Source organism: Capra hircus, chromosome 24, assembly GCF_001704415.2.
Source record: "Capra hircus breed San Clemente chromosome 24, ASM170441v1, whole genome shotgun sequence".
NCBI lineage: Eukaryota > Metazoa > Chordata > Mammalia > Artiodactyla > Bovidae > Capra > Capra hircus.
In genome coordinates this window covers 53,927,849-53,954,029 of record NC_030831.1, presented here as the reverse complement: position 1 = coordinate 53,954,029, position 26,181 = coordinate 53,927,849, and the positions used below count along the sequence as shown (strand labels likewise).

The 26,181-nt window shown below is 39.2% G+C and overlaps 1 protein-coding gene across 1 annotated transcript; it reads left to right on the top strand.

Annotated features, from left to right (window-relative positions):
* Positions 1,781 to 19,303, top strand: STARD6 (StAR related lipid transfer domain containing 6). The gene is made up of 6 exons (XM_005697253.3): positions 1,781 to 1,870; positions 2,067 to 2,116; positions 5,437 to 5,563; positions 8,934 to 9,051; positions 12,571 to 12,664; positions 18,749 to 19,303. Exons 1-6 carry the CDS (start codon positions 1,781 to 1,783, stop codon positions 18,948 to 18,950), a joined length of 681 nt encoding a protein of 226 aa, XP_005697310.1. The 3' UTR covers positions 18,951 to 19,303.

The window sequence follows — 26,181 nt, the reverse complement described above, 5'->3', positions numbered from 1 at the left end:
CTTGGACATTTTAATCCACATTTCACACTTAAGTGTCTTTTAAGCCTGTCCTTTTAAAAGATAATTTCTTAAAAATTCTTTTCATAAACTTTATCTTTATGTTCTTACTTTTTCTTACATTGAGGAAGCATAGTATATGTTTCCAAGTGAGTACATAAAGTACAAATCAAAGACACTGAAAAAATATTAAGGAAATTATCAAATATATTTTCTAACTCATGGATCAAAATAATTCTTTCACTTTTGTTCCTTCACAGGTTAAAAGATATGGAGATATCCATCAGGATTTGGAGAAGAGTCCCTGTAGTTATTAAAAGTCTGGATTAGATCTACTAGGAAAGGTAAAGAAACCAAGAGTCTCCTAAGAAGAAGGAATTATAACAGTTTGCCAACATTTTTCAAGTATAGATGTCAATTAGGTGCTACGCCTTGCTGAAGAACTAAAACAAGAGAAAAGTAGATTTATGATCCAATCTAAAGGCGTTTAGGTGAGAGCTGGAAGCCATGTGCTGATAATTAAACTGTGAGAAAGTTTATTCAGGCAGCTCTTAGGAGAGTTTTTGGTTGGTTGTTTTTAGCTAGATTTAAATATGTCCATTTAAAGAAAAAGCAAAAACTAACCTTTGCTCACCAAGAAGGGCCTGACACTGTTTCAATCACTTCTACATATATTAAATCACTTAATCCTCATAATAACCCCATGAGACAAGTATTACGATCCCCCATCTATAGAAATGAAAATTGAAGTCCAAAGGCTAAGCAGTTTACCCTAAATTATAAAGTTGGTGGTAAATGGCAAAGCCAAGATTTGAATCCAGTTCTGTGTTGTCATTCTTTCCACCACACCAGCCATCTTCCCTTAACTGAAAACTGGGTGATGGGCCAAAGGACCAATGAGACACCACCTTCCTGAGCTCGTTCAAAGCAGAAACAGGATCATACTCAACTGCTTTTGCCACAGATACCACAATATTTAACCCTTAGCAAGAGTTCAGTACATCTGTTTGATCTGAATGGATATGAACTTGATCCTCTCTGAAGAGAATATTTAAGCAAAGACACTAATGAGGAGGAGTCAGTTGTGAACACACTGAGGAAGAACATTACAAGCACAGGGAACAGCAAGTACAAAGACCCTGGTAGGAAGTTGCTTGGTTGTATCTGAGGAACAACCAGGAAGCTCAATATGATTGGTGCTAAGAGGGAGACAAGGAAACAGGAAGAAGTTGACTTTGCAGAGGAAGCCAGGGGTCAGGTCCTTCAGTGCCTCTGCCACTCACTTTAAAAGAGATAAAGCCCCAGGAACCCCTGATCAACAGATTATGTTGCTTCACAGGAGAAAGGAAGCAAGACTTTGTTAGAAATAATATGTGCCAGGTAAAGGGGTAAGATGTTTAAGTGCATTGTTTCATTTAATCCTCACATCAGTTCTACTGAGTTAGGTATTATCCCAGTTTTACAGTTTGATAAAATGGGGAAAGAGAAATATTTAAATAACGTGGTTTACAATTTGTCAGTGGCAGAGACAGGATTTGACTCCAGTCTCTGACTCCAAAGCTAAAGCCTGCTCTTTGTAATATATTACATTTTCTCATTTGAAATACCGAATAAAAAAGAAGAGATGCATGCATGCATGCATTCAAAATAGAATTATTGTTCATTGCTATGTGACAGACATTTAGAAATAGTATTAAAATGAAATACAGCATTTTAAAAAATCTTTGTATGATTTCTTTCTCACCAGTCATTTGCTTTTAATACTTTGCCTATTTGCAGGTAGATGGACTATAAGGCACTTGCCCAACAAACTGCTCAAGAAATTTTAGGTTACTATCAAGATACATCAGGCTGGAAAGTGGTTAAGAATTCAGTAAGAAAACAAGTTAAATATATTTCAAGAGTTTGGTTTTTAATGGAAAACAAATCATTGCAAAGACATTTTTTAAAATATTTTCTTTTACAAACCAAAAAAAATTTTACTTTCATTTTTTTGTTTGTTTTTTATATTTCATTTCTTTCTGTATCTGACAGCTAATTTATTTGTGGATTTTTTATTCCTCTTTGAGAAAAAAATAACTGTTTCCAGCAAGGCTTCTAAAAAATTCCATGGAAATCTGTGAGTACAATTTCCTATTCATAATCATGATTTTGAATTCAATGACATTGATGTATCTAGAATTCATTGCTGCTGCTGCTGCTGCTAAATCACTTCAGTCGTGTCCGACTCTGTGCAGCCCCATAGACGGCAGCCCACCAGGCTCCCCTATCCCTGGGATTCTCCAGGCAAGAACACTGGAGTGGGTTGCCATTTCCTTCTCCAGTGCATCAAAGTGAAAAGTGAAAGTGAAGTTGCTCAGTCGTGCCTGACTCTTAGCGACCCCATGGACTGCAGCCCACCAGGCTCCCCCTTCGATGGGATTTTCCAGGCAAGAGTTCTGGAGTGGGTTGCCAGTGCCTTCTCCAAGAATTCAGTTCTACTTCATTAGTAATAAGACATTATTTGATAGTGAACAGGAAATAGAAATTACTTATAAAGTCACTTTGTTGAAACATGGATTAAAAAAAATAGACTAATATGTGCCATCGAATTTTCAAACTTGAAGGCAGAAAAAAAATCACTTCTAGTGAATACTTCACAAAGCTAGGAAATTTACACTTCAAGAACTAATTACTGTAAAAATAGATTGGTATTTTCTTAGAGTATTTTGTGGTCTTTTCAACATTTCACCTTTCCATTAAGTGAACCACTTAAAGATAAAGTTTATTTCCCCAATATGTTTTTCTTGCAAATAGATATTTTTTCTGTAAGTGCTTTTAAGGATATTGTGTGTGTATGTGTGTACACGTATGCACATTTAGTTGTGCAATTGTATCCGACCCTTTGCAGCCCCATGAACTGTAACCCTCTAGGCTCCTCTGTCCATGGAATTTTCCTGGCAAGAATACTGAAGTGGGTTGCCATTTCCTCCTCCAGGGGATCTTCCTGACCCAGGGATCAAACTCATGTCTTCTGAGTCTCTTGCATTGGCAGGCAGATTCTTTTATAATTTTTTCTGTAAGCTGCTTTTAAGGATATTTTTTAGGAACCTGTTGTTTCAAATTCAAATATACTAAGGGAAATTGTGCAGACATTTTTTAAACCATATTTTTAAGAGTTTTCATTTATTGATTATGATATGTTATTTAGAAAACCAAATTTAATTCCGTTTCTTTTGCTGGTGGGGGCGGCGGGGCGGGGCGGGGGGCAAGGGGCGGTTGTTGTTCAGTGGCTCAGTCGTGTCCTACTCTTTCCAACCCCACGGACTGTAGCACACAAGGCTTCCTGGTCCTTCACCATCTCCCGGAGCTTGCTCATACTGAGGGCATTCAACCATCTCATCCTCTGTCACCCCCCTTCTCCTGCCTTCAATCTTTCTCAGCATCAGGGTCTTTTCTAATGAGTCAGTTCTTACCATCAGGTGGCCAAAGTATTGGAGCTTCAGATTCAGCATCAATCCTTCCAATGAATATTCAGGGTTAATTTCCTCTAGAGTGGTATCATCTGCATATCTGAGGTTGTTGATATTTCTCCCAGCAATCTTGATTAGAGCTTGTGAGTCATCCAGCCCAGCATTTCACATGATGTACTCTGCCTAGAAATTAAATAAGCAGGGTGACAATATACATACAGCGTTGCCTTATTCCTTTCCCAACTTTAAAGCAATCCATCATTTCATGTCCAGTTCTAACTGTTGATTCTTGTCCTGCATACAGATTTCTCAGGAGACAGGTAAGGTGATCTGGTATTCCCATCTCTTTAAGAATTTTCCAGTTTGTTGTGATCCACACAGTCAAAGCCTTTAGCAGAAGTCAGTGAAGCAGAAAACTGGAGAAGGAAATGGCAACCCTCTCCAGTGTTCTTGCCTGGAGAATCTCAGGGACGGGGGAGCCTGGTGGGTTGTCGTCTATGGGGTCGCACAGAGTCAGACACGACTGCAGCAACTTAGTAGCAGCAGCAGTGAAGCAGAAATAGATGTTTTTCTGGAATTCCCTTGCTTTTTCTCTGATGCAACAGATGTTGGCAATTTGATCTCTGGTTTTCTAAAACCCTGCATTTTCTAAATCCAGCTTGTAAATCTGAAGTTCTCCGTTCACATACTGTTGAAGCCTAGTTTGAGGGATTTTGAGCATTACCTTGCTAGCACGTGAAATGAGTGCAATTGTATGGTAGTTTGAACATTCTTTGGCATTGCCTTTCTTTGGGATTGGAGTGAAAACTGACAGTTTAATTATAATACAGACAGGCCCATTTATTATATATATTGTCTATGGCTCTTTCACTGCTGCACTAATAAAGTTGAATTGCAACATAGAACATGAAGTCTGCAGAGCCAGATTATTTACCATCTGTCTCTTTACTGGAAAGTTTTCTGACCTCTGCTTATATCATATTACATTCTTAAATTAAGAATTAAGGCCACAAGATGCTGCACAACCACACAAGCGTCTCATCAGTTACTTGAGGCTTGTGATAAATACAGCACGTAAAAGTTTATGAGAAAGAATTTAGAAAAATTATAAATGAAAGTAGTCCCTTTAAAAAGACAATGATAGGGACTTCCCTAATGGCCCAGTGGTTAAGCATCCACCGCCCTATACAGGAGACATGGTTCAATCCCTGCTTGGGGAACTGAGATCCCACAAGCCATAGGGCAACTACACCCACTCCCCATGACCACTGAGCATGTGCACTCTGGAGACAAGCCAGACCTACAGGGAAGCCCGCACGCACACAGCAACAAAGAGCCCACCTGGGTGCTGTGACTAAGACATGGCGCAGCCAAATAATTTTTTAAAAAGACAACTATAGAAACAGTACAAATGTCTGATGCAGGATACAGCATGCTTGGAGCTGGTGCATGGGGATGACCCAGAGAGATGTTATGGGGAGGGAGGTGGGAGGGGGGTTCATGTTTGGGAATGCATGTAAGAATTAAAGATTTTAAAATTTAAAAAAATTTAAAAAAAAAAGAAAATGAATTTTTAAATAATTTATATTAACTATTGCAATGCATATTTAAATAAAACTGTTACTGGCTTCCCTGGTGGCTCAGTGGTAGAGAATCCACCTCCCAATGCAGGAGACACAGGCTTGATCTCTGGGTCAGGAAGATCCCCTGGAGAAGGGAATGGCAACTTGTTCCAGTATTCTTGCCTGGAGAATTCCATGGACAGAGGAGTCTGACCGGCTGTAGTCCATGGGGTCACAAAAGAGTCAGACATGACTTAGCAACTAAGCAACAACTTACAATGGAATATTAGTATTTTAAATTGCTAATATTACCTTCAAATTTTCTTTATATTGTTAAATTAGTGTGCTTTATACTGTGATACCATATTTTCAACTTAGGCTAAATTCAATTAAATTTTGAATTTTCTTTATTTTGTTAACCATAGATATCGTGTTGAAGGAATGATTCCAGAATTGACATCTAAACTATCTGATTTCCTCTTCAAACCTGAAAACAGAGTCAGATGGGACAATTCATTGAAAATGTACAACATGGTACTAAAGATTGATTCGGTAATTTATTGTTTAATGTTGGACTTTTACTGTATTAATGCATTTTTAGCTTTTATATCGTAGTGATTTCAGTTTATTACATCTGTATTTTATATATTCAAATCAAGTTGAAATCTTTATAAAAAGCTTAAAACTTTTTTATTTATTAAGAGTTCAATTCCAGTTAGCTTTTTTCTATTTTTAGTGCATACCACATTCTGAAACTGGTCAGCTCTCCTGCACACGTGTGCCTTTGGTTATTGAGAGGACTGAACTCATGGATTTGTCTCCTCCATCAAGGGGAAAAAAAATTCAGCATGCCTTGTTGATAGAAGTCAGCAGATTTATCATAGTCATAACACACTAGATAACATTGTAGCTACTGTTAAGGACTTAAGAACAAATAGCATGTAACTTCTTAAAAGCATGTGTGAAATAACATTATGATGGTTGTGGTTTTAGAAACACTTTCAAATACATTATCTCAGAGATGAAAGGGAAGAATAAAAATAGAGAAAAGAAAAATAGAGGTAATGGAGTAGGAAGTTAAAGTCCTAGAGGTGAGAGAAGGAAGACAGAATGCAAGAGGCAAATAGGGCAGAGAAGTGCAGAGGAGCAGGGTGAGGCGACGCCACACTGAGAGCACAGGAGGAGGGATGCGGCGGGAAGGGGGAGAAACAGAAGATTGGAGTCGGCTGAGGGACTCGGAACTCTGCTGCAGTACCGTGTCACCCCAGTACTTATGAAGCCTGCTAGATGTCACGATACGTAAATTATACCTTAGTAGGCTGTTTTTAAAAAGTGACTTCTATATTTTGGCTAATAATAATTTTATTAGAAGGAAATGGTAAAGGTGAAGAATGTTGGTGGAATGCAAACTTTTATGATTTTTACAAACAGTTGCATTTGTAATATTCCAGATTACTGAGTCTGGTTCTTCAAGTCTCCAAGCCCATTTCACTCATCAGACAAATGTCCCACATAACTGCCATCATTTTACCGTTTATTTAGAACTCTGTAAGTTAACTGTACCTCCTTCTATTAAACTGATTTTAAAATGTGGGATGAGGGTGAGGTTGTAGAAAACCCCGGGAAGGTAAAGTAGTTTCATCTTGTAGAAAGGCTCTGGAGTTCTTGTCCACAGAGAACACATGTCTGTGACCCTCTTGGGATTTGAACTTGGTCTATCACAAATGAAAATGCAAACATTGTATTGTTTCATTCATAATTGTATGATACTAATTATACAGTTTCATTAGCATTTCAGATATTTCAATTTTTTTTTCAGATATTCAGTTTTTGCTGCAAGTCAGCTACAATAATGGAAAGTATAGTAGATTTGGCATCAAAAGACTTGAAAACATATTCAGAGAAATTTCAGTTCAGTTCAGTTCAGTCGCCCAGTCGTGTCTGATTCTTCGCTACCCCATGAATCACAGCACGCCAGGCCTCCCTGTCCATCACCAATTCCCAGAGTTTACTTAAACTCATGTCCATTGAGTCGGTGATGACACCCAACCATCTCATCCTCTGTCGTCTCCTTCTCCTCCTGCCTTCAATCTTTCCCAGCATCAGGGTCTTTTCAAATGAGTCAGTTCTTCACATCAGGTGGCCAGAGAAATTTACATTTGCCCAAGGTCAACACAGTGTATGGTAGAACCAGGACTTATACTGATCTCCTGATTCAGATTTATGTCTTTTTCAGTATACCATAATATCTCTGAATCACATTACATAATGAGAAGAATTTTCCTGCCTTCTTATGAATGTTTGTAGCATTCATTTTGCAAGGGTGCATTTTAATTGACTCATTCACCCCACTGGTAAGGAAGGGATTCCTGCTCTAGGGTTATGGTGGTGGTCAAACAAACACTTGACACCAGCACTTAGACAAATAAGATCTACAGCCATTTATTAATACTAATCACAGCCCAGGAAAGGAAGACTGTTAAGACTTTGTTAAATTAACATTTGTTGGTGGGCCACAGGATGCCAGTGGTGAGCCAGGTTCAACAAATGACCACAAAAGAAATTGAAATAGAGAAGTTTATTACAGTCCTGGAGGAAGTGCACAGCACACGTCAAGGGCCCTGTGTGGGGAGGTCAAGGCAGGGTGCAGACAGAGGTGGACTCACGCCTTTATTAGGGTCTGTGGGTAGAGTGCTTTGGGGTTCCTAGGCTAAGGCCAGATTGATCATTTGGAACCAAACAGGGCAGGATTTTGGTAAACACAGGGGGTCTGCTCTAAGGGGCTCACAAGGGGAAGGTCCTGGGAAGTGTGGGAGACTGCTGATCAGAAGGGCTGTTGGGGAAGTCATATCAGGAACTTACATTTGCTTGTGACTCTGCAGGCTATTATCTAGGCTATGCTTAAACGTGAGAGAGCTGGTGTTAGTTTAATCCCCCACAAGCAGCATCCAAACAAAATGGATGCTGGGGCAGCAGGACATGGAGTAGCTCAGCTAAGCTCTCCAGGACACACCATGCCCTGCAGTGTGACAGGGGAGCTGCACTCAGTAACAGAGTTAATAACCAGGGGTTGTGCATGGCAGGCTTTGTAGTATCAAGAAGCTGAGGTGACCCCTGATTCTTGCAGGAGGAGCTGATTCGTTGTTGGACTAATTCTACAGGGTAGCAGGGAACTAAAACCCACTACTCAGGTATAAGTAGGAGCTGTGTCTTGTCCTGCTGATAAGGAGGGTTGTTGGCCTAAGGGCTCTTGTCTATGGGAACAGAGTGAAGAGAGGATCTTGCAGTTTGGCCATTCAAGACCCAAATTTAACAGATGTCAAAGCAGCAATATACTGGTCTTTAATTTTAGACTTTACACCACAGGCTGCTAAGTCAATATATTATTCTGAATATATTACCTAGTCAGTGTGGAGTAGCAAACACACTATTGTACTGGAAATCTGGAAACCCGGGTTCTAGTTCTGTACATCTCTCTAGTTCTACATGTAACTTAATGTTAGGCTTCAGTTTCTTCATCTAAAAATTCAAATAGTAGCTAATATCAAGATTCTTTTCTAACTTTATTGTATTTGCAATTTATATTAACCCCTTGTTAGATATATGATTTGCAAATATTTTCTCCCACTCTGTGGGTCGCCTTTTCATTTTGTTAATGGTTTCCTTTGCTATGCAGAGGCATTTTAGTTTAATGTAGTGCCACTCTTTTATTTTTGCTTTTGTTGCCTTGCATTTATAATTACACATCTAATATTTCTTTAACACTGAAAATGCAAGCTGACTTCGTGGTAAATTCTTAAAACCTCAAAGCCCTGCTTTTTCCAAAAACAGGCCAACCTTAGGCAGTGAAAGTCTTTGGGGAGCAGTACAAAGAACAGATATTAAATAATTGTTGTAATCTTTATGATTTGATTTGTTTCAGGATACATTCCTGTGTCATACCATTACACAAAGTTTTGCCATGGGCTCAATTTCCCCCAGAGACTTTATCGACTTAGTCTCTTTGAAGCACTACGAAAGAAATATGGATGTTATCAGTTGTAAGTTGAAACAATTTGCCCACACTTGGGAATTACTATGAGTCATTAATAATTTTTTTTCTTTTAACTCACAGTTTGAAAGAATATTTTCAATTAATTATTCTTGTATTTATTGGGTGAGTCCAATAAATACATGTGTAATGTAGGTAAGCCTGAAGTTTTTAACCTAATTCTGGAGGTGCCATTTACATCATAGCCAATGACTGTGGCATCTCCTGGCCTTTTTGCAGCATATACCCTGCAGCACTGAATATAGACAGATACTTGCAGGCTAAACCTTCACAGCATACATCACAAAACTACCAAGAAACAAAATGGATCTTTGGATATATACTTCTATATTTGAATATGTAGAATGGGTATATCTAAAAACTGATAAAACTGCAGAAGAAAATTCCACTAGATAGCTCTCATAAATGTGCTTACAATTCTTTTAAAAACTGAAAGTTTTAACATACTCTTATCCATTGCTTGTTGCTCAGTCACTAAGTTGTGTTCAACTCTTTGTGATCCCATGGACTGTAGCCCACCAGGCTCCTCTGTCCGTGGGATTTCCCAGGCAAGAATACTGGAGTGGGTTGCCATTTACTTCTCCAGTCCTTATCCTACCCCCCACCCCCAGCCAAAAATGTGTCACTCTGTAAAATGCAAATGTGTAACCACTTCCTATTTGCATTATTCACTTAAAACATACCAGTTTACACCCCAGAGATCTTTGGACTCCTAGAACTCAAGATAATTTATGGTGAAGGAACTCTGGTAGGACAGTAGTACACTAGGGCCCTTTTCTTTCCTCTGCAATTCAATTTAATCTCGCTATTCCTATGTGAATAGTTTCCCCTACTGTAACTACTTGGGGACAGGGACAGTTAACTGTTGCTAATTACTCTTTTCCACTTGTAGGACTCTTTAAGCTTCAGAGTACAAGTCTGAGTAATAGCTCTGCTAATAGCACTCACGTGCACAATTAGCTCTGTTGACTGTATATACCACTGGGGACTGATGTTCACCACTTTCACATATTTGTCTCACATATTTTCATACAGCTTTCATTAATCATCTCATTTTCAAATGAGGGCACCTAAAAACTTATTCACTGCCTATAACACAAAATACTGTCCATTTGAATCAGAGATCTCTTCAGCTCAGTTCAGTTCAGTCACTCAGTCGTCTCCGACTCTTTGCGACCCCCTGAATCACAGCACGCCAGGCCTCCCTGTCCATCACCATCTCCCGGAGTTCACTCAGACTCACGTCCATCGAGTCAGTGATGCCATCCAGCCATCTCATCCTCTGTCATCCCCTTCTCCTGCCCCAAATCCCTCCCAGCATCAGAATCTTTTCCAATGAGTCAACTCTTCGCATGAGGTGGCCAAAGTACTGGAGTTTCAGCTTTAGCATCATTCCTTCCAAAGAAATCCCAGGGCTCATCTCCTTCAGAATGGACTGGTTGGATCTCCTTGCAGTCCAAGGGACTCTCAAGAGTCTTCTCTGACACCACAGTTCAAACGCATCAATTCTTCCGCGCTCAGCCTTCTTCACAGTCCAACTCTCATATCCATACATGACTACAGGAAAAACCATAGCCTTGACTAGATGGACCTTAGTCAGCAAAGTAATGTCTCTGCTTTTGAATATGCTATCTAGGTTGGTCATAACTTTTCTTCCAAGGAGTAAGCGTCTTTTAATTTCATGGCTGCAGTCACTATCTGCAGTGATTTTGGAGCCCAAAAAAATAAAGTCTGACACTGTTTCCACTGTTTCCCCTGTTCCCCATTTATTTCCCATAAAGTGACGGGACTGGATGCCATGATCTTTGTTTTCTGAATGTTGAGCTTTAAGCCAACTTTTTCACTCTCCTCTTTCACTTTCATTAAGAGGCTTTTTAGCTCCTCTTCACTTTCTGCCATAAGGGTGGTGTCATCTGCATATCTGAGGTTATTGATCTTTCTCCCAGCAATCTTGATTCCAGCTTGAGTTTCTTCCAGTCCAGCGTTTCTCCTGATGTACTCTGCATAGAAGTTAAATAAGCAAGGTGACAATATACAGCCTTGACGTACTCCTTTTCCTATTTGGAACCAGTCTGTTGTTCCATGTCCAGTTCTAACTGTTGCTTCCTGACCTGCATACAGATTTCTCAAGAGGCAGGTCAGGTGGTCTGGTATTCCCATCTCTCTCAGAATTTTCCACAGTTTATTGTGATCCACACAGTCAAATGTCTTATTGATCTTTTATTGTCTATCTTGAAACCGTTCTATTTGTGTCTCATTTTTGATGGTCAGAGGGAAGGTCAAAAAGAAGTACAGAGGATAAAATCCATGAATAGTTATAATCAGTCATTCAGTGATCACTACTGAATTTGCTTTTAAGGGATTTTCTTTGAATGAGTTTTTGATGAACACTGATAGTTTTCTTCTTAATGTTTCCACTGTTGTTTAGCTTACTGTGTACTTTGCTTTTAGCTAAATGTTTTGCATTCATTTTCTCACCAGTGAGGAAACTGAAGTTCACAGAAATCAAGTTACATAGCTAATCAGCAGCTCAAGTCTTTCTGATTTTCCGGAATCTGTGCTAACTACCACACTGTGTGCCTCACAAAAGACCCATACTTGTTTGTGGAATGTAACAAAATTAAAAAAATATATATATATATAATCTCCATATTTTAAACAGAGAAAAAATATGTTAATATCAATTCTGGCAGTACCATTTTGCCAACATCACTGGCTCTATTAAGATGATGGAACAGATCATGAAAATGGGAAATGCATACACATTTCTCACATTTTGTCTCCTAACTAGAGCTTAATGTTGTATTTCCTACTGAAGTGATTATGTATATTAAAATCATGTAGGAAAATTCTCTGATGAGCAGGATTCAGTTACACAGACTAAAGAAATACATATTTTAAAATGGTTTTAGGAAGAGTATCTATAATTACCATAAGCGTGATGATAATCAGATCTTCTCCCTTCTCCCTTCACATGCAGTACTGCAGCTACACTGCATAACTCCTGAAACAAAATCTACTGATTTTTAATCATACAGTGAAGTTAGCTACAGGGAATTGGCAGAAAAGAGCATTTAAACTGCCTCCACTGACAGGCTAAATAACACATCAAATATTTTATTTTAAAAATGATAAACCTAAACAATCTATCCTAGTAGATGAGTTTTTTTCTTTGTAACTTCTGCTTCAGATCGCAGAAAGTAAATAAATCATACTTTTAACAGCTCTTCCTGTATGTAAAAGGTAGCAGCATCTTGAGAAGTGCTAGCATGAAAAAGTTGGAGAGGACAGCAGTGATCCTTTTTCATGCTAGTACTTGTAGCATGGGACTTTTTCATTTTTGGCCTGTGTACACACTCAAGTGTGCAAACGTGCATACCTATGTTAAAATTAATGTCAGTGTCAAATCAAATGCTGTGTCACACATTTTTGAAAATATGCTACTGGAAACAGAATTTTTCATCTTTGTGACATAGGTTTCATTTTAATGTTTCTTTTGATCACTTAGCTACTAGTGTGGATTTTCCAGCATATCCTCCATCCTCAAGTTACATCCGAGGTTATAACCATGCTTGTGGCTATATATGTTTACCTGTGCAAGAGTAAGTGTCATTTCCATATATTTACTGTTTAACCATTTTTTAGTTCAGTTTGTAACTTGCTAACTAACTCACCAGAAATATTTTCTGGTATATCCTGTTGTGGGGGAAAAAAAAATGCCCCTAAATACAATTTTTAAAATAATTTTTCAAGTATTTTTCATCTTAAGTATAATCAGAATAGATAATTCCCTGTAAAGTATAATTTGCGGTTTCTGGCACTAGTCACATGTTCACAGACATCATCGTGCCCTCCAGTTAACCTTACCCTGATGCTTGTGTTTCTCCATTAGTCACTTCTGTGAATTATTAAAGGATTTTTGCAAATGAAAAATAAATTTCTCTAGAAGTATAATAGTTCCATTTATCAGCAATGAATCATGCTTTACTTTGAATATATTCTTTCCAATGGACTACTTACTGTGAACAGATACCTGCAGAATAAGCCACCCAGTAGGTAAATTCAGAGAGGGAAGAGCTGGAGAAATTAGAGATGAGTCTCTGCCCACAGGTGGCCAGCCACTGGATAAGATGGTGACATCCAATACACATATTCTGTAAATGCGCATATATATTAATTCATTATATATCACTCTACAGCTTCCTTACATATTTGCTAAATGACTTTACATTTAATAAAAGATACTGGCACCGAAAACGACATGTAAAACTTTATATTGGTCAGATGTAAACCACTCAGTAGGAGAAAAACGTGTCTGTGAAGGAAGTCAAGATAAAATGACATTTAGACCCATATTCCTTAGTATTTTCTACTGAATTAGAGAACTGAAAGGAATCCACAAATATCTACATTGATGGACAGGGTCATTGGTTCAGATGATGATGATGACGATGTAGTGTTTCTCCCCATGTATCAGTTTTGATCATATAGCCAAGACTGTATTCTCCACAGCAGGAAAGGATAAAACAAGGGAAAAATTATTACTCCGTATCAGGTAGGTGAATCAGCTGCTAGTGGGGACTCTGGTTGGGAAGTTACACCACCTAAAGTGTGCTTCACGGGTAAAGTCCCCTTCTTGCACCTTGTCACCATTCCCTTTCCACTGCAAAAAGAAAAAAAAAAGAGAGAAAAACTAATTTAGATATTCTACCCAGAGTGGGAACTCTGCCTAGCAGCCTGCTGGAGAAGGATACTGACAAAAAAGTGATTCTTCTGTACCTTTTCCTTCTGTGCAGCTCAAGTCCTATAGTAAATTTATAAAACATATTATCTACAGTAAGCGTACTCTCCAATAAATCTTGAAAAAGCTTTGTTAAGTGTGTAAAGTCCTAGTAAATTCACATAGAGATTTAAGGCCATACAAATTGCTAATGAGTCCAGCCATTTACAACAATGTAAAAATAGTCTAAACTCTGCATGGAAAAGGGTTTAAGAAAATAGATGCTCATACGGTTGGTTGGAGCAGTGGTCTTCAAACCCCTCTAAGAGAATTTTGTAAAGTCATATATTGCCTTGCACATTTTTAAGTTGATATTAAAATTTTGCATAGCATTATATCAAGAGGGTGAAATTTCCAGCATACTATAAATCTTGACACTTTAAAAAAATGTTTGTATCACCCTTTTAAGTGCATTCATCAGAACCTAAATATCGTAACAACTTGAAACCTACCACTACATTATCAGTTTCAAAATACATATAACCTTTAACAGTCAGAAATATTATATCATTTCTTTTCTCCTTGATCTGATATTTTTACTCTTTTTCCCTTGCATAGTTTTATCCAAATAAAATATATTTTATGCTTTGGGTTCTTTTATCAGTGTTTATGCTTTGGGTTCTTTTGTCAATCAGTGTTTATGCTTTGGGTTCTTTTATCAATCACTGTTTATTTTCTATCATACCTCTATACGAATAAGTACCTAATTTTTAAAATTTGTTTTAATTTCTGTGACCCTAAGTATCTAACGCTGAAGAAGCTGAACAGTCCTGTGAAGACCTACAAGACCTTTTAGAACTAACACCCAAAAACGATGTCCTTTTCATTATAGGGGACTGGAATACAAAAGTAGGAAGTCAAGAAATGCCTGGAGTAACAGGCAAATTTAGCCTTGGAGTACAGAATGAAGCAGGGCAAAGGCTAATAGAGTTTTGCCAAGAAAACACACTAGTCAAAGCAAACACCCTCTTCCAACAACACAGGAGAAGACTCTACACATGGACATCACCAGATGGTCAACACCAAAATCAGATTGATTGTATTCTTTGCAACCAAAGATGGAGAAGTTCTATACAGTCAGCAAAAACAAGACCAGGAGCTGACTGTGGCTCGGATCATGAACTCCTTATTCCCAAATTCAGATTTAAATTGAAGAAAGTAGGGAAAACCACTAGACCATTCAGGTATGACCTAAATCAAATCCCTTATGATTATACAGTAGAAGTGAGAAATAGATTTAAGGGACTACATCTGATAGACAGAGTGCCCAATGAACTATGGAATGAGGTTTGTGACACTGTACAGGAGACAGGGATCAAGACCATCCCCAAGAAAAAGAAATGCAAAAAAGCAAAATGGCTGTCTGGCGAGGCCTTACAAATAGCTGTGAAAAGAAGAGAAGTGAAAAGCAAAGGAGGAAAGGAAAGATAAACCCATTTGAATGCAGAGTTCCAAAGAATAGCAAGGAGATGTAAGAAAGCCTTCCTCAGTGATCAGTGCAAAGAAACAGAGGGAAACAATAGACTAGGAAAGACTAGAGATCTCTTCAAGAAAATTAGAGATACCAAGGGAACATTTCATGCAAAGATGGGCACAATAAGGAGAGAAACAGCAAAGACCTAAAAGAAGCAGAAGATATTAAGAAGAGGTGGCAAGAATACACAGAAAAACTGTACAAAAAAGATCTACACGACCCAGATAATCACGATAGTGTGATCACTCACCTTGAGCCAGACATCCTGGAATGTGAAGTCAAGTGGGCCTTAGAAAGCATCACTACGAACAAAGCTAGTGCAGGTGATGGAATTCCAGTTGAGCTATTTGAAATCCTAAAAGATGATGCTGTGAAAGTGCTGCACTCAATATGCCAGCAAATTTGGAAAACTCAGCAGTGGCCACAGGACTGGAAAAGGTCAGTTTTCTTTCCAATCGCAAAGAAAGGCAATGCCAAAGAATGTTCAAACTACCACACAATTGCACTCATCTCACACGCTAGTAAAGTAATGCTCAAAATTCTCCAAGCCAGGCTTCAGCAATATATGAACCGTGAACTTCCTGATGTTCAAGCTTGTTTTAGGAAAGGCAAAGGAACCTGAGATAAAATTGCCAACATCTGCTGGATGATTGCAAGAGAATTCCAGAAAAACATCTATTTCTGCTTTATTGACTATGCCAAAGCCTTTGACTGTGTGAATCACAACAAACTGTGGAAAATTCTGAAAGAGATGGGCATATCAGACCACCTGACCTGTCTTTTGAGAAACCTATATGCAGGTTAGGAGGAAACAATTAGAACTGGACATGGAACAACAGACTGGTTCCAAATAGGAAAAGGAGTACTTCAAGCCTGTATATTGTCACCCTGCTTATTTAACTTCTATGCAGAGTACATCAAGAGAAATGCTGGGCTGGAGGAAGCACAAGCTGGAATCAAGATTGCCAGGAGAAATATCAATCACCTCAGATATACAGATGACATCACCCTTATGGCAGAAAGTGAAGAAGAACTAAAGAACCTCTTGATGAAAGTGAAAGAGGAGAGTGAAAAAGTTGGCTTAAAGCTTAACATTCAGAAAACGAAGATCATGGCATCTGGTCCCATCACTTCATGACAAATAGATAGGGAAACAGTGGAAACAGTGTCAGACTTTATTTTGGGGGGCTCCAAAATCACTGCAGATGGTGACTGCAGCCATGAAATTAAAAGACGCTTACTCCTTGGAAGGAAAGTTATGACAACCTAGACAGCATATTGAAAAGCAGAGACGTTACTTTGCCAACAAAGGTCCGTCTAGTCAAGGCTATGGTTTTTCCAGTGGTCATGTATGGATGTGAGAGTTGGACTATAAAGAAAGCTGAGCACCGAATAATTGATGCTTTTGAACTGTGGTGCAGGAGAAGACTCTCGAGAGTTGCTTGGACTGCAAGGAGATCCAACCAGTCCATCCTAAAGGAGATCAGTCTTGGAAAGAATGATGTTGAAGCTGAAACTTAAATACTTTGGCCACCTGATGCAAAGAGCTGACTCATTTGGAAAGACCCTGATGCTGGGAAAGATTGAGGGCAGGAGGAGAAGGGGACGACAGAGGATGAGATGGTTGGATGTCATCACTAACTCAATGGACTTGAGTTAGGATAAACCCCAGGAGTTGGTGATAGACAGGGAGGCCTGGCGTGCTGAAATTTATGGGGTCTCAAAGAGTCAGACACGACTGAGAGACTGAACTGAACTGAACTGATACATTGTTACAGTTTACAGATACCAAGTGTCAACTATTTGATCCTCACAAGAACTCCATAAAGTAGTCCTCTTACTATCCCCATTTTTCAGAAAAGAAAATGGAAACCCAGAGAAATTAAGTAATTTTCTCAAGGTTACACATAGGTAACAGCAAAGCTCAGCTTCAAACTATACATTCTGGTTTGAGAGTCCATGCTTCTATCACTTACACTCACTTAACTAAAAAACGTGGGACAAAAGGCCTACTCTAGATATCCCATCAGATAGAACAACATCAAGTCTACTTCTACTGTGCATTTTTATGAACATAAGTGTAGGAAACTTTGTTCACATGAACAGGTGGGTTAAAATGGAGAGTAGAACGCTAGTGCCATCATGCAATCCCTTGACATTCTTTTGAGTTATATTCCATATTACATAGTGACCTATAATAAAAAGTTGTTTGTAATGACTTATCAGCTGACAACTCAATTAGATTCTCAAATTTTATTTAAAGGGAAGAATTGACATGGTAAGGTTTTATTACCGTCATCCGTCATTCACTTTCTTAACTTACTTCCAATTGATTGAATTTTTCCTTTAGCAACTCATGTTTATATTTATATGCCAGGATAAAGCACCTTAGTACTACCCAGTCTTAGTTGGGGGAGATGAGAGACATCCCTTGGTTCTATAAAGCAGAAGGTTCTATAAAGAAGGCTGGTGTGATCAGGCTGGTGGAACAAAAGCTGGCATGTCCATCAGAGATATATTCTCAGATCAATTTAAGGAAAAGGTACATGGAAGTCAGAGATTTGAAATCGTATTCCCTTAAATGTTATTCAGCCTCTCATACCCCTTGGAAAGTCTTCATATCCTCTAGTTTGAAGTTCACTGGGTTAGAATATAAAATACTGCAGTCTTCTTGGAGATAACATTTCAAAATGTTAAATACACAAAAACACTGACCTAGAAACTCAATATAAATATTTCTAGAGGTACAAATGGATATATTACAAGATGTTTTATTACAGCTTTATTTATTGTGGCAAAAAGTAAGAAATAACTCCATGATATTCAACAGAGGACTGGTTAATAGAATATGAAATACCATATGCAATCATTAAAAACAATAAGCTGATCTGTATAGACACAGAGGTGCATGTATCATACTAAGAGGAAAATGAAACTAGTTCCAGAAAAATAAATGTCTCATTTTTGCAAAAGTAAGAATGTATATGTACATGTATATAGGGTACATAAACATATGTGTACACACATGTTATCTTTGTATATCCATAGATAATAATCTGAAAAGATACAGTCAACACTATAAATAGTGACTGGGGAACAGAATGAAGGGGAATTATGAAAATGCTCTACTGTTTAAATTTTCATAAGCATGTATTTCTTTTATAATTTTAAAAAGTCAATAAATGACAAGAAAGAAATGATAACTAAAACTGAAGACTAAGATATAGTTTAACTACTTAATATTTTTATGTAAAATAATTTTGAGTGTGTAAATCATTCCACATTTTTTCCTTCCTTCAGTCACTATTTCCCCTGTCATAAGCACAGTGTTGGCAATCAATGGTAAATAAGAATCCTGCTCCATATAAACTTTAAATTTAATAGATAAACTTAAAAATTCTTTATATTTTTTAACTCTTCCTTTGTTTACAGGAATCCAGCATATTCCAAACTAGTGATGTTTGTTCAGACAGAAATGAGAGGAAAATTGGCCCCATCAATAATTGAAGCAACCATGCCTTCCAATTTAGTAAGCTTCATGCTCAATGTAAAAGATGGAATAAAGACACAAAAAATTTCATCAAGACGTGGATATCATCATAATGGGCATTCATCATTCCTAAAGAAGAAATGAGGCCATTTAAAATCATGTGTGGCAGATACAGCCTTTTGCTTTTAAGTCAATATGCATAAATACTGTGACACTCTTCTAAACAGTATTCTTGAACAAATTACTGAAGGTACTTTGTGAAAATGAGACCACACAGTTGTACAAGACAACAGCATTAAATATAGCTTTTAATCTCATATAAGAATAATGTTAAATAACAAGGGTTCTTAATGCACTTTTATCTTTTGCTTTTTCCCCTGGAAAATTCTCTGCAAAAAGCATCAATAAGAAAGCATATACAATCAGAAGTCAGCATTAATTAAAGATTAAAATATACTTTAAATTGTTTTGCTGCTATTGCTGCTGCTAAGTCGCTTCAGTCGTGTCCGACTCGGTGCGACCCCATAGACGGCAGCCCACCAGGCTCCCCCGTCCCTGGGATTCTCCAGGCAAGAACACTGGAGTGGGTTGCCATTTCCTTCTCCAATGCACGAATTGAAAAGTGATAAAGGGAAGTCGTTCAGTCGTGTCTGACTCTTCGCAACCCCATGGACTGCAGCCCACCAGGCTCCTCCGTCCATGGGATTTTCCTGGCAAGAGTGCTGGAGTGGGTTGCCATCGCCTTCTCTGTTAAATTGTTTTACTTACTGCATAAACCGATAACTGTAGGAAACATGAACGTAAAAATTGAAAAGAAGCCGCTAGAATGTTTGACAGTTGATGTCTGGAATGTGCAGGCTTCCCTACTGAATCAGTGGTAAAGAATCCACCTACCAATTGGAGACGCTGGTCCGATCCCTGGGTCAGGTAGATCCCCTGGAGGATTGCATGGCAACTCACTTCAGTTTTCTTGCCTGGGAAATCCTATGGACAGAAAAGCCTAGCGGGCTGCTATTCATGAGGTCACAAAAATCTCGGACACCTCTTAGTGACCTGTCGGGGAATGTTTAACAGGAGGATCCTGTGTGCTGCTTCTCACAAGTCCTTTGTTTCTTTTTAAGCGGAACAGCACGCTGCTCCCAGGACCTGCGGTCATTGTGTGAGACAGGCTTGAATCTCCTCTAGTAAACATTCTCTTTACGACAAAACTGCTCAGTCCTGATCCTCTTTCTTGAGGTATGGATTGTCTCCTGACCTTGTGATCATCATCATCGCTTCTTCCCTTGGTAACGGTTACTGTACGTTTGGTTTTCTGATCTTTATCATTGACAAAAGAAACTTCTTGTACTACAGCCTATATATACTCAGAAAAATCATTAAAGAAACTTTGCTCCATCAGAGCTTGGGTCCCCGTATCTTTCTTCCTTTCTCTCTCTCTCTCTCTTTGGCTGATTCCTTGGAGCACAGAGACCCATCTTGCTCACTCTCCTGCCCGGGCTTCTAAGACTCTCTCGAGAAGGCGCCCTGTGCCTTTACCCCTCCTCAAGAGGGCGCCCGTTGCCTTCATGAGAGACTTAAGTCCTGTGTCAAGGACTTTGTCAGTTTTCTGCACAAAACAAGGAGTATCAGCCTCTTTCTCTCTTTCACTTTCTTATTGTCGCCTCCAGACCGCCAGGTCCTGGTCCTTTAAAGGACCCCAACAGTGACCAAACAACAACAGCAATCTGGGATCAGGAGCTGAATCATGAATCAATTTCTGGTCTGGCCAGAATGCAGCAGCCCATTCCTCCCAAGTCTTTCCTCCTAAAACTAGAAGACCGTGCACTCACCAGACAAGCATAGGAAGACTCCAGCTTAGATGGAAAGAAGGCTGCAAACTGGTCAAGGACCTGGGAACCTGAGGAATGTCCTAGCAGAGAGTTCTCTGGGTTCCCTTATTACCATCTGTATATTCGAAACGGGACACTGCAGAAGCCTCCAACCTGGCACTGCTTAACGGCAGGTAGAAATCAGAAGAGGTGGGGGAGACTTTAGGAAACAGCCTGTTACCCTGCTCCTCATGTAGCAGTGTCCACACCCAGAAGGCTGGTCCATAGAACTGTAGCCAAACAGCAAGCTAAAAACCACAGCCGCCCCGCCTCCTGGCATCTGCAAGGTTGAGCAGGAGCTCCCTGTCCACCTTCACCGGCAGAGGCAGGTTCGGAGCCTTGGTATCCCGGCCAGGGTGGTGGCAGTGACAGCCAGTGGTAAAATGAGCTTTCAGCCCACCTGGCAGCACCATGAATTACCAGCTAGTTCAAGGAAGGGCTGCTCACCAGTCAGCTCTCAGACAAGAAGTCTGGGAATGCACAGAACAAAACTAGTGATACTTGAGACCGAGGAGGCTCTCTACATCAATTCTGCTTTGCCTGCAGCTCCTTTCTGCCCCAGTGTTACAAGCAGGACAAAGAAGGGTAAAAGCTAAGACATTTTACTTGATTTCACCCTGTTATGGTAGCTTTTTTGGAAACCCCCTCATTTAGTCAAAGATGCTCACATCTCATTAGCCAAGAGTGGAACACGTGGAACACATGCTTGCTATTTAAAGGTATTTCAGCACCTGTGGTAGAAAAAGCAAGAGGGGTGGGGGTGGGGTTCCACTGGAGTGCAGAAATAAAATAGTGCAGCTTCTATTTATATTCTTTTTTCAAAAAAGGAAATCACTAATTACTAATATACACTGTGTACTTTGACTCCAGTGTCACACCCGGCCCTTTATGAAAGAGTCCTGAGGCACATACATCATACATGTCATTCTGAGGAGCAAGAACAAGTTCCACAATGTGGAAGTTCTGAAAGTGACTGTTGGCTTTCAGTATATTTTAAAAATTGGGTTTTCTATGGGTGTGTTTAAATTGATAGTTTTAATGAAGGAAAAAAATCCCTGGAAAATGGAGAAATGACTTTAAAAGATTTCTATAAAGCAACTAAGGACTGAAAATGCAAATAATGAAAGCAAAAACAATACAGCAGAGCTGACATTTCACTAACATGAGCTCTCTGCAACATCAGAAAGCAAACAATACCAGTGTATGCAGTTAATCTCACAAGCCAGGAAAAGTACCAAGACTCTGTGAAATATAAAATTGCATCCACTACCAACAAAAATGAGTTTCACCCTAGATGTCTTTCACATCTTGAGATACTGAACAGAATAAATTTATAATTTTAAATTCTATAAAAATATAAGTACATTGAATTAAATATACATTTTGATCAAATAGATGAGTATTAAAATCAGAATCTGTCCAAATCAAGGTCTCTCCTATTACCACCATCGTAGGATGAACTGGGATAGAACGATAAATTTGAAGTTTTATCAAAAGATATTATAATTTTGCTTAAATTTTTCTGAAGTCCACATTTTAAAGTTTGACAGGGTGCAGGAAAAAATAATTTCTCAGATATTGTACACCTTCACCACACAGGTTCAAGTGGCACATATGATACGTCAAGGCTGCATATTGTCACCCTGCTTATTTAACTTCTATGCAGAGTACATCATGAGAAACGCTGGGCTGGAAGAAGCACAAGCTGGAATCAAAATTCCCAGGAGAAATATCAATAACCTCAGATAGGCAGATGACACCACCCTTATGGCAGAAAGTAAAGAGGAACTAAAAAGCCTCTTGAAGAAAGTGACTATGCCAAAGCCTTTGACTGGGTGGATCACAATAAACTGTGGAAAATTCTGAAAGAGATGGGAATACCAAACCACCTGACCTCCCTCTTGAGAAATCTGTGTGCAGGTCAGGAAGCAACAGTTAGAACTGGACACGGAACAACAGACTGGTTCCAAATAGGAAAAGGAGTACGTCAAGGCTGTATATTGTCACCCTGCTTATTTAACAACTATGCAGAGTACATCATGAGAAACGCTGGACTGGAAGAAACTCAAGCTGGAATCAAGATTGCTGGGAGAAAGAGCAATAACCTCAGATATGCAGATGACACCACCCTTATGGCAGAAAGTGAAGAGGAGCTAAAAAGCCTCTTGATGAAAGTGAAAGAGGAGAGTGAAAAAGTTGGCTTAAAGCTCAACATTCAGAAAACGAAGATCATGGCATCTGGTCCCATCACTTCATGGGAAATAGATGGGGAAACAGTGGAAACAGTGTCAGACTTTATTTTTTCGGGCTCCAAAATCACTGCAGATGGTGACTGCAGCCATGAAATTAAAAGACGCTTACTCCTTGGAAGAAAAGTTATCACCAACCTAGATAGTATCTTCAAAAGCAGAGATGTTACTTTGCCGACTAAGGTCCGTCTAGTCAAGGCTATGGTTTTTCCTGTGGTCATGTATGGATGTGAGAGTTGGACTGTGAAGAAGGCTGAGCACCGAAGAATTGATGCTTTCGAACTGTGGTGTTGGAGAAGACTCCTGAGAGTGCCTTGGACTGCAAGGAGATCCAACCAGTCCACTCTGAAGGAGATGAGCCCTGGGATTTCTTTGGAAGGAATGATGCTAAAGCTGAAACTCCAGTACTTTGGCCACCTCGTGTGAAGAGTTGACTCATTGGAAAAGACCCTGATGCTGGGAGGGATTGGGGGCAGGAGGAGAAGGGGACGACAGAGGATGAGATGGCTGGATGGCATCACCGACTCAATGGACATGAGTCTGAGTGAACTCCGGGAGTTGGTCATGGACAGGGAGGACTGGCGTGCTGCAATTCATGGGGTCACAAAGAGTCAGACACGACTGAGCGACTGAACTTCTTTGTACATAAATTCTGGGAGTTTTTTCAGTTATATGGGTTTCTTTAGAATGAACTTTGATTAAGGGTCTTTGACAAATATAAAAAATCCTTTTTTAAAAATAGCAATCTATAATAATTGTTGTAGTAAGTTGCTTTCAACTTTGTCCTCCACTTGAAGGTTGTTTTAGGATTTAACTGAATAAAATGTTTTCCACTGCCACTTTTTTTCACTAATGCTTTCTTCACATACTTTATCTTTTTGATAAATTAAGGTGACTTCTGTACATTACTGTAAATTATATCAATTGCTACAATAATGATGTATAACAGACAATCACAAAACCTCAGAGGCATACAATTAACTCTATTTATCCCAAGTCTGGCACTGGCTGTGGGTCATCTGAAAAAGGATGGCCTGGGCTGGAACAACTGGAGTGACATCACTCTGCTTCCTGAGTCTCCATCCTCCAGTGGAGATGGAGCTGTTCTCACAATGAAGGCAAAGATCAAGGAAGGAAGTGGAAAAAACCTCACGTGCTTTTTCAAGCCTAACATCCCACTGGCAAACCATGTCACTTGGCTAAACTCATAATCCATAAGCAAGAAAATAAAACCTGCCTTTTTAGTGAAACTGTTAAGTCACGTGGTAAAGGAGCATGAATGTAAGAGGTACGGAAGTGAGACCGTTAATCTCGATGTTTGACATATGCTCACAGCTCACTTTGCCACCTTGTTAACCCGGGTGGCTGGAGAGTAAGATGGCAAGTTTTCCACTTTAGTAGTTCTGGTTCTCTGTGTTTCCTTTAATTTCTGCTTGCAACCTACCCATCTCTCCTCTCTAAAGCTCCACTCTTTTCTTGCATGTAGTACTTTAACCCATATAGCTGAAAGCCACCAGGTGGCGCTTTAGACATTTTGCCTGGAGACGACCTTTCATTCAGTTCAGTTCAGTTCAGTCGCTCAGTGTTCAACTCTTTGCGACCCCATGAATCGCAGCAGGCCAGGTCTCCCTGTCCATCACCAACTCCCAGAGTTCACTCAGACTCACATCCATTGAGTCAGTGATGCCATCCAGCCATCTCATCCTCTGTCGTCCCCTTCTCCTCCTGCCCCCAATCCCTCCCAGCATCAGAGTCTTTTCCAATGAGTCAGCTCTTCGCATCAGGTGGCCAAAGTACTGAAGTTTCAGCTTTAGCATCATTCCTTCCAAAGAAATCCCAGGGCTCATCTCCTTCAGAATGGACTGGTTGGATCTCCTTGCAGTCCAAGGGACTTTCAAGAGTCTTCAACACCACAGTTCAAAACCATCAATTCTTTGGCGCTCAGCCTTCCTCACAGTCCAACTCTCACATCCATACATGACCTTTCATTAGGTATGCTTTGTTTTCCAAGATACCATACACAGCTGTTTTATCAAACGTTTCATAAAAGCTTTTTAATAAAGCAACTTCCTCATCATTCTTCCAGGCTCAGCTAACAGTTTTCTCAACTCCCTACTGAAGCCAGAAGCACATTTTCAGGCATTTGTTGGTTGGTGACAACTCCCCACTTCTTGAATTTTGTAGTAGTTAATCTATTAACAAAATAATGTCACAAAACGAATAACCACACATTTTTTGTTGATGCAGAAAGAATGTTTACCATAAAGCTATCGAGTATTTGCACGACCTCAACATTCATATTAACTGTCAATACCTTTCCCTACTCAATAACTGAAAATTGTTGTCTCCAATATATAGCTTTCATAATTATTGATTAGTGTAACATTTTACTTTGCAATAATTACAAATGCATACTTTGACTAATGGAACTTGGTGACATCTAGAAAGAATGCTTACCTATATTTGAAAGTGAATAATACTCAGATGCTCATAATAAATCTAAATGTGATAATAAATGCTCATAATAAATCTCAATCAGTGGATTAACACTGATATGATGTTAACCTACATAATCACAGAGCTGCTCCAGACCAGTGCTGAGCCATACTTTGGAGTCTTCTAGAAACATCCTCTATGCCTTGCAAATTATAAAATGTCCACAATCTTATATCCAATTTTTAATCTGGAAGGCAAAAAGGGACAACAACAATGGGGAACAGCAGATACCATCAATGTAGTCACTGTGTGTATCTGTTGGGGTATGATAGCCTTAATCTCATCTCTAAATCTTCATCTACAAAATTGTAGAGAAGATTCAAACACAGCCAATCCCTTGCTTTTTTTAAACCTTCCAGACGGGCCAGAGGAAGTGGGCTTCTATTATCTTACAGTCCTAGAGACAGATCACTTAGAATTTCTGGTGTCATCCTTCCCTTAATCAGCTTGTATGGAGAGTTCCTTCTAGTTCTTTACAATATATCTATTCCACCACCCAGTTCCGCATGGGGCCTGTGCCACAGAGCTCATCCATTCAGTATTTACTGAGCACCCTCTGTGTGCCAGGCACTGTGGTAGGGTCTAGGTATACTAAGGAGCATTAATTGAATATACACTGCTTTGGTATTTTTTAAAAAATCAACATCAAATGGTGCATAGTACCAAGACCTATGCATTTTTAGCAGCTTAGCTGGCAATAGAATTTTTTTATGGCTATTTCCTAACGAGGCGAATTTCTTGAGCAACTCTGTACTTCATAGG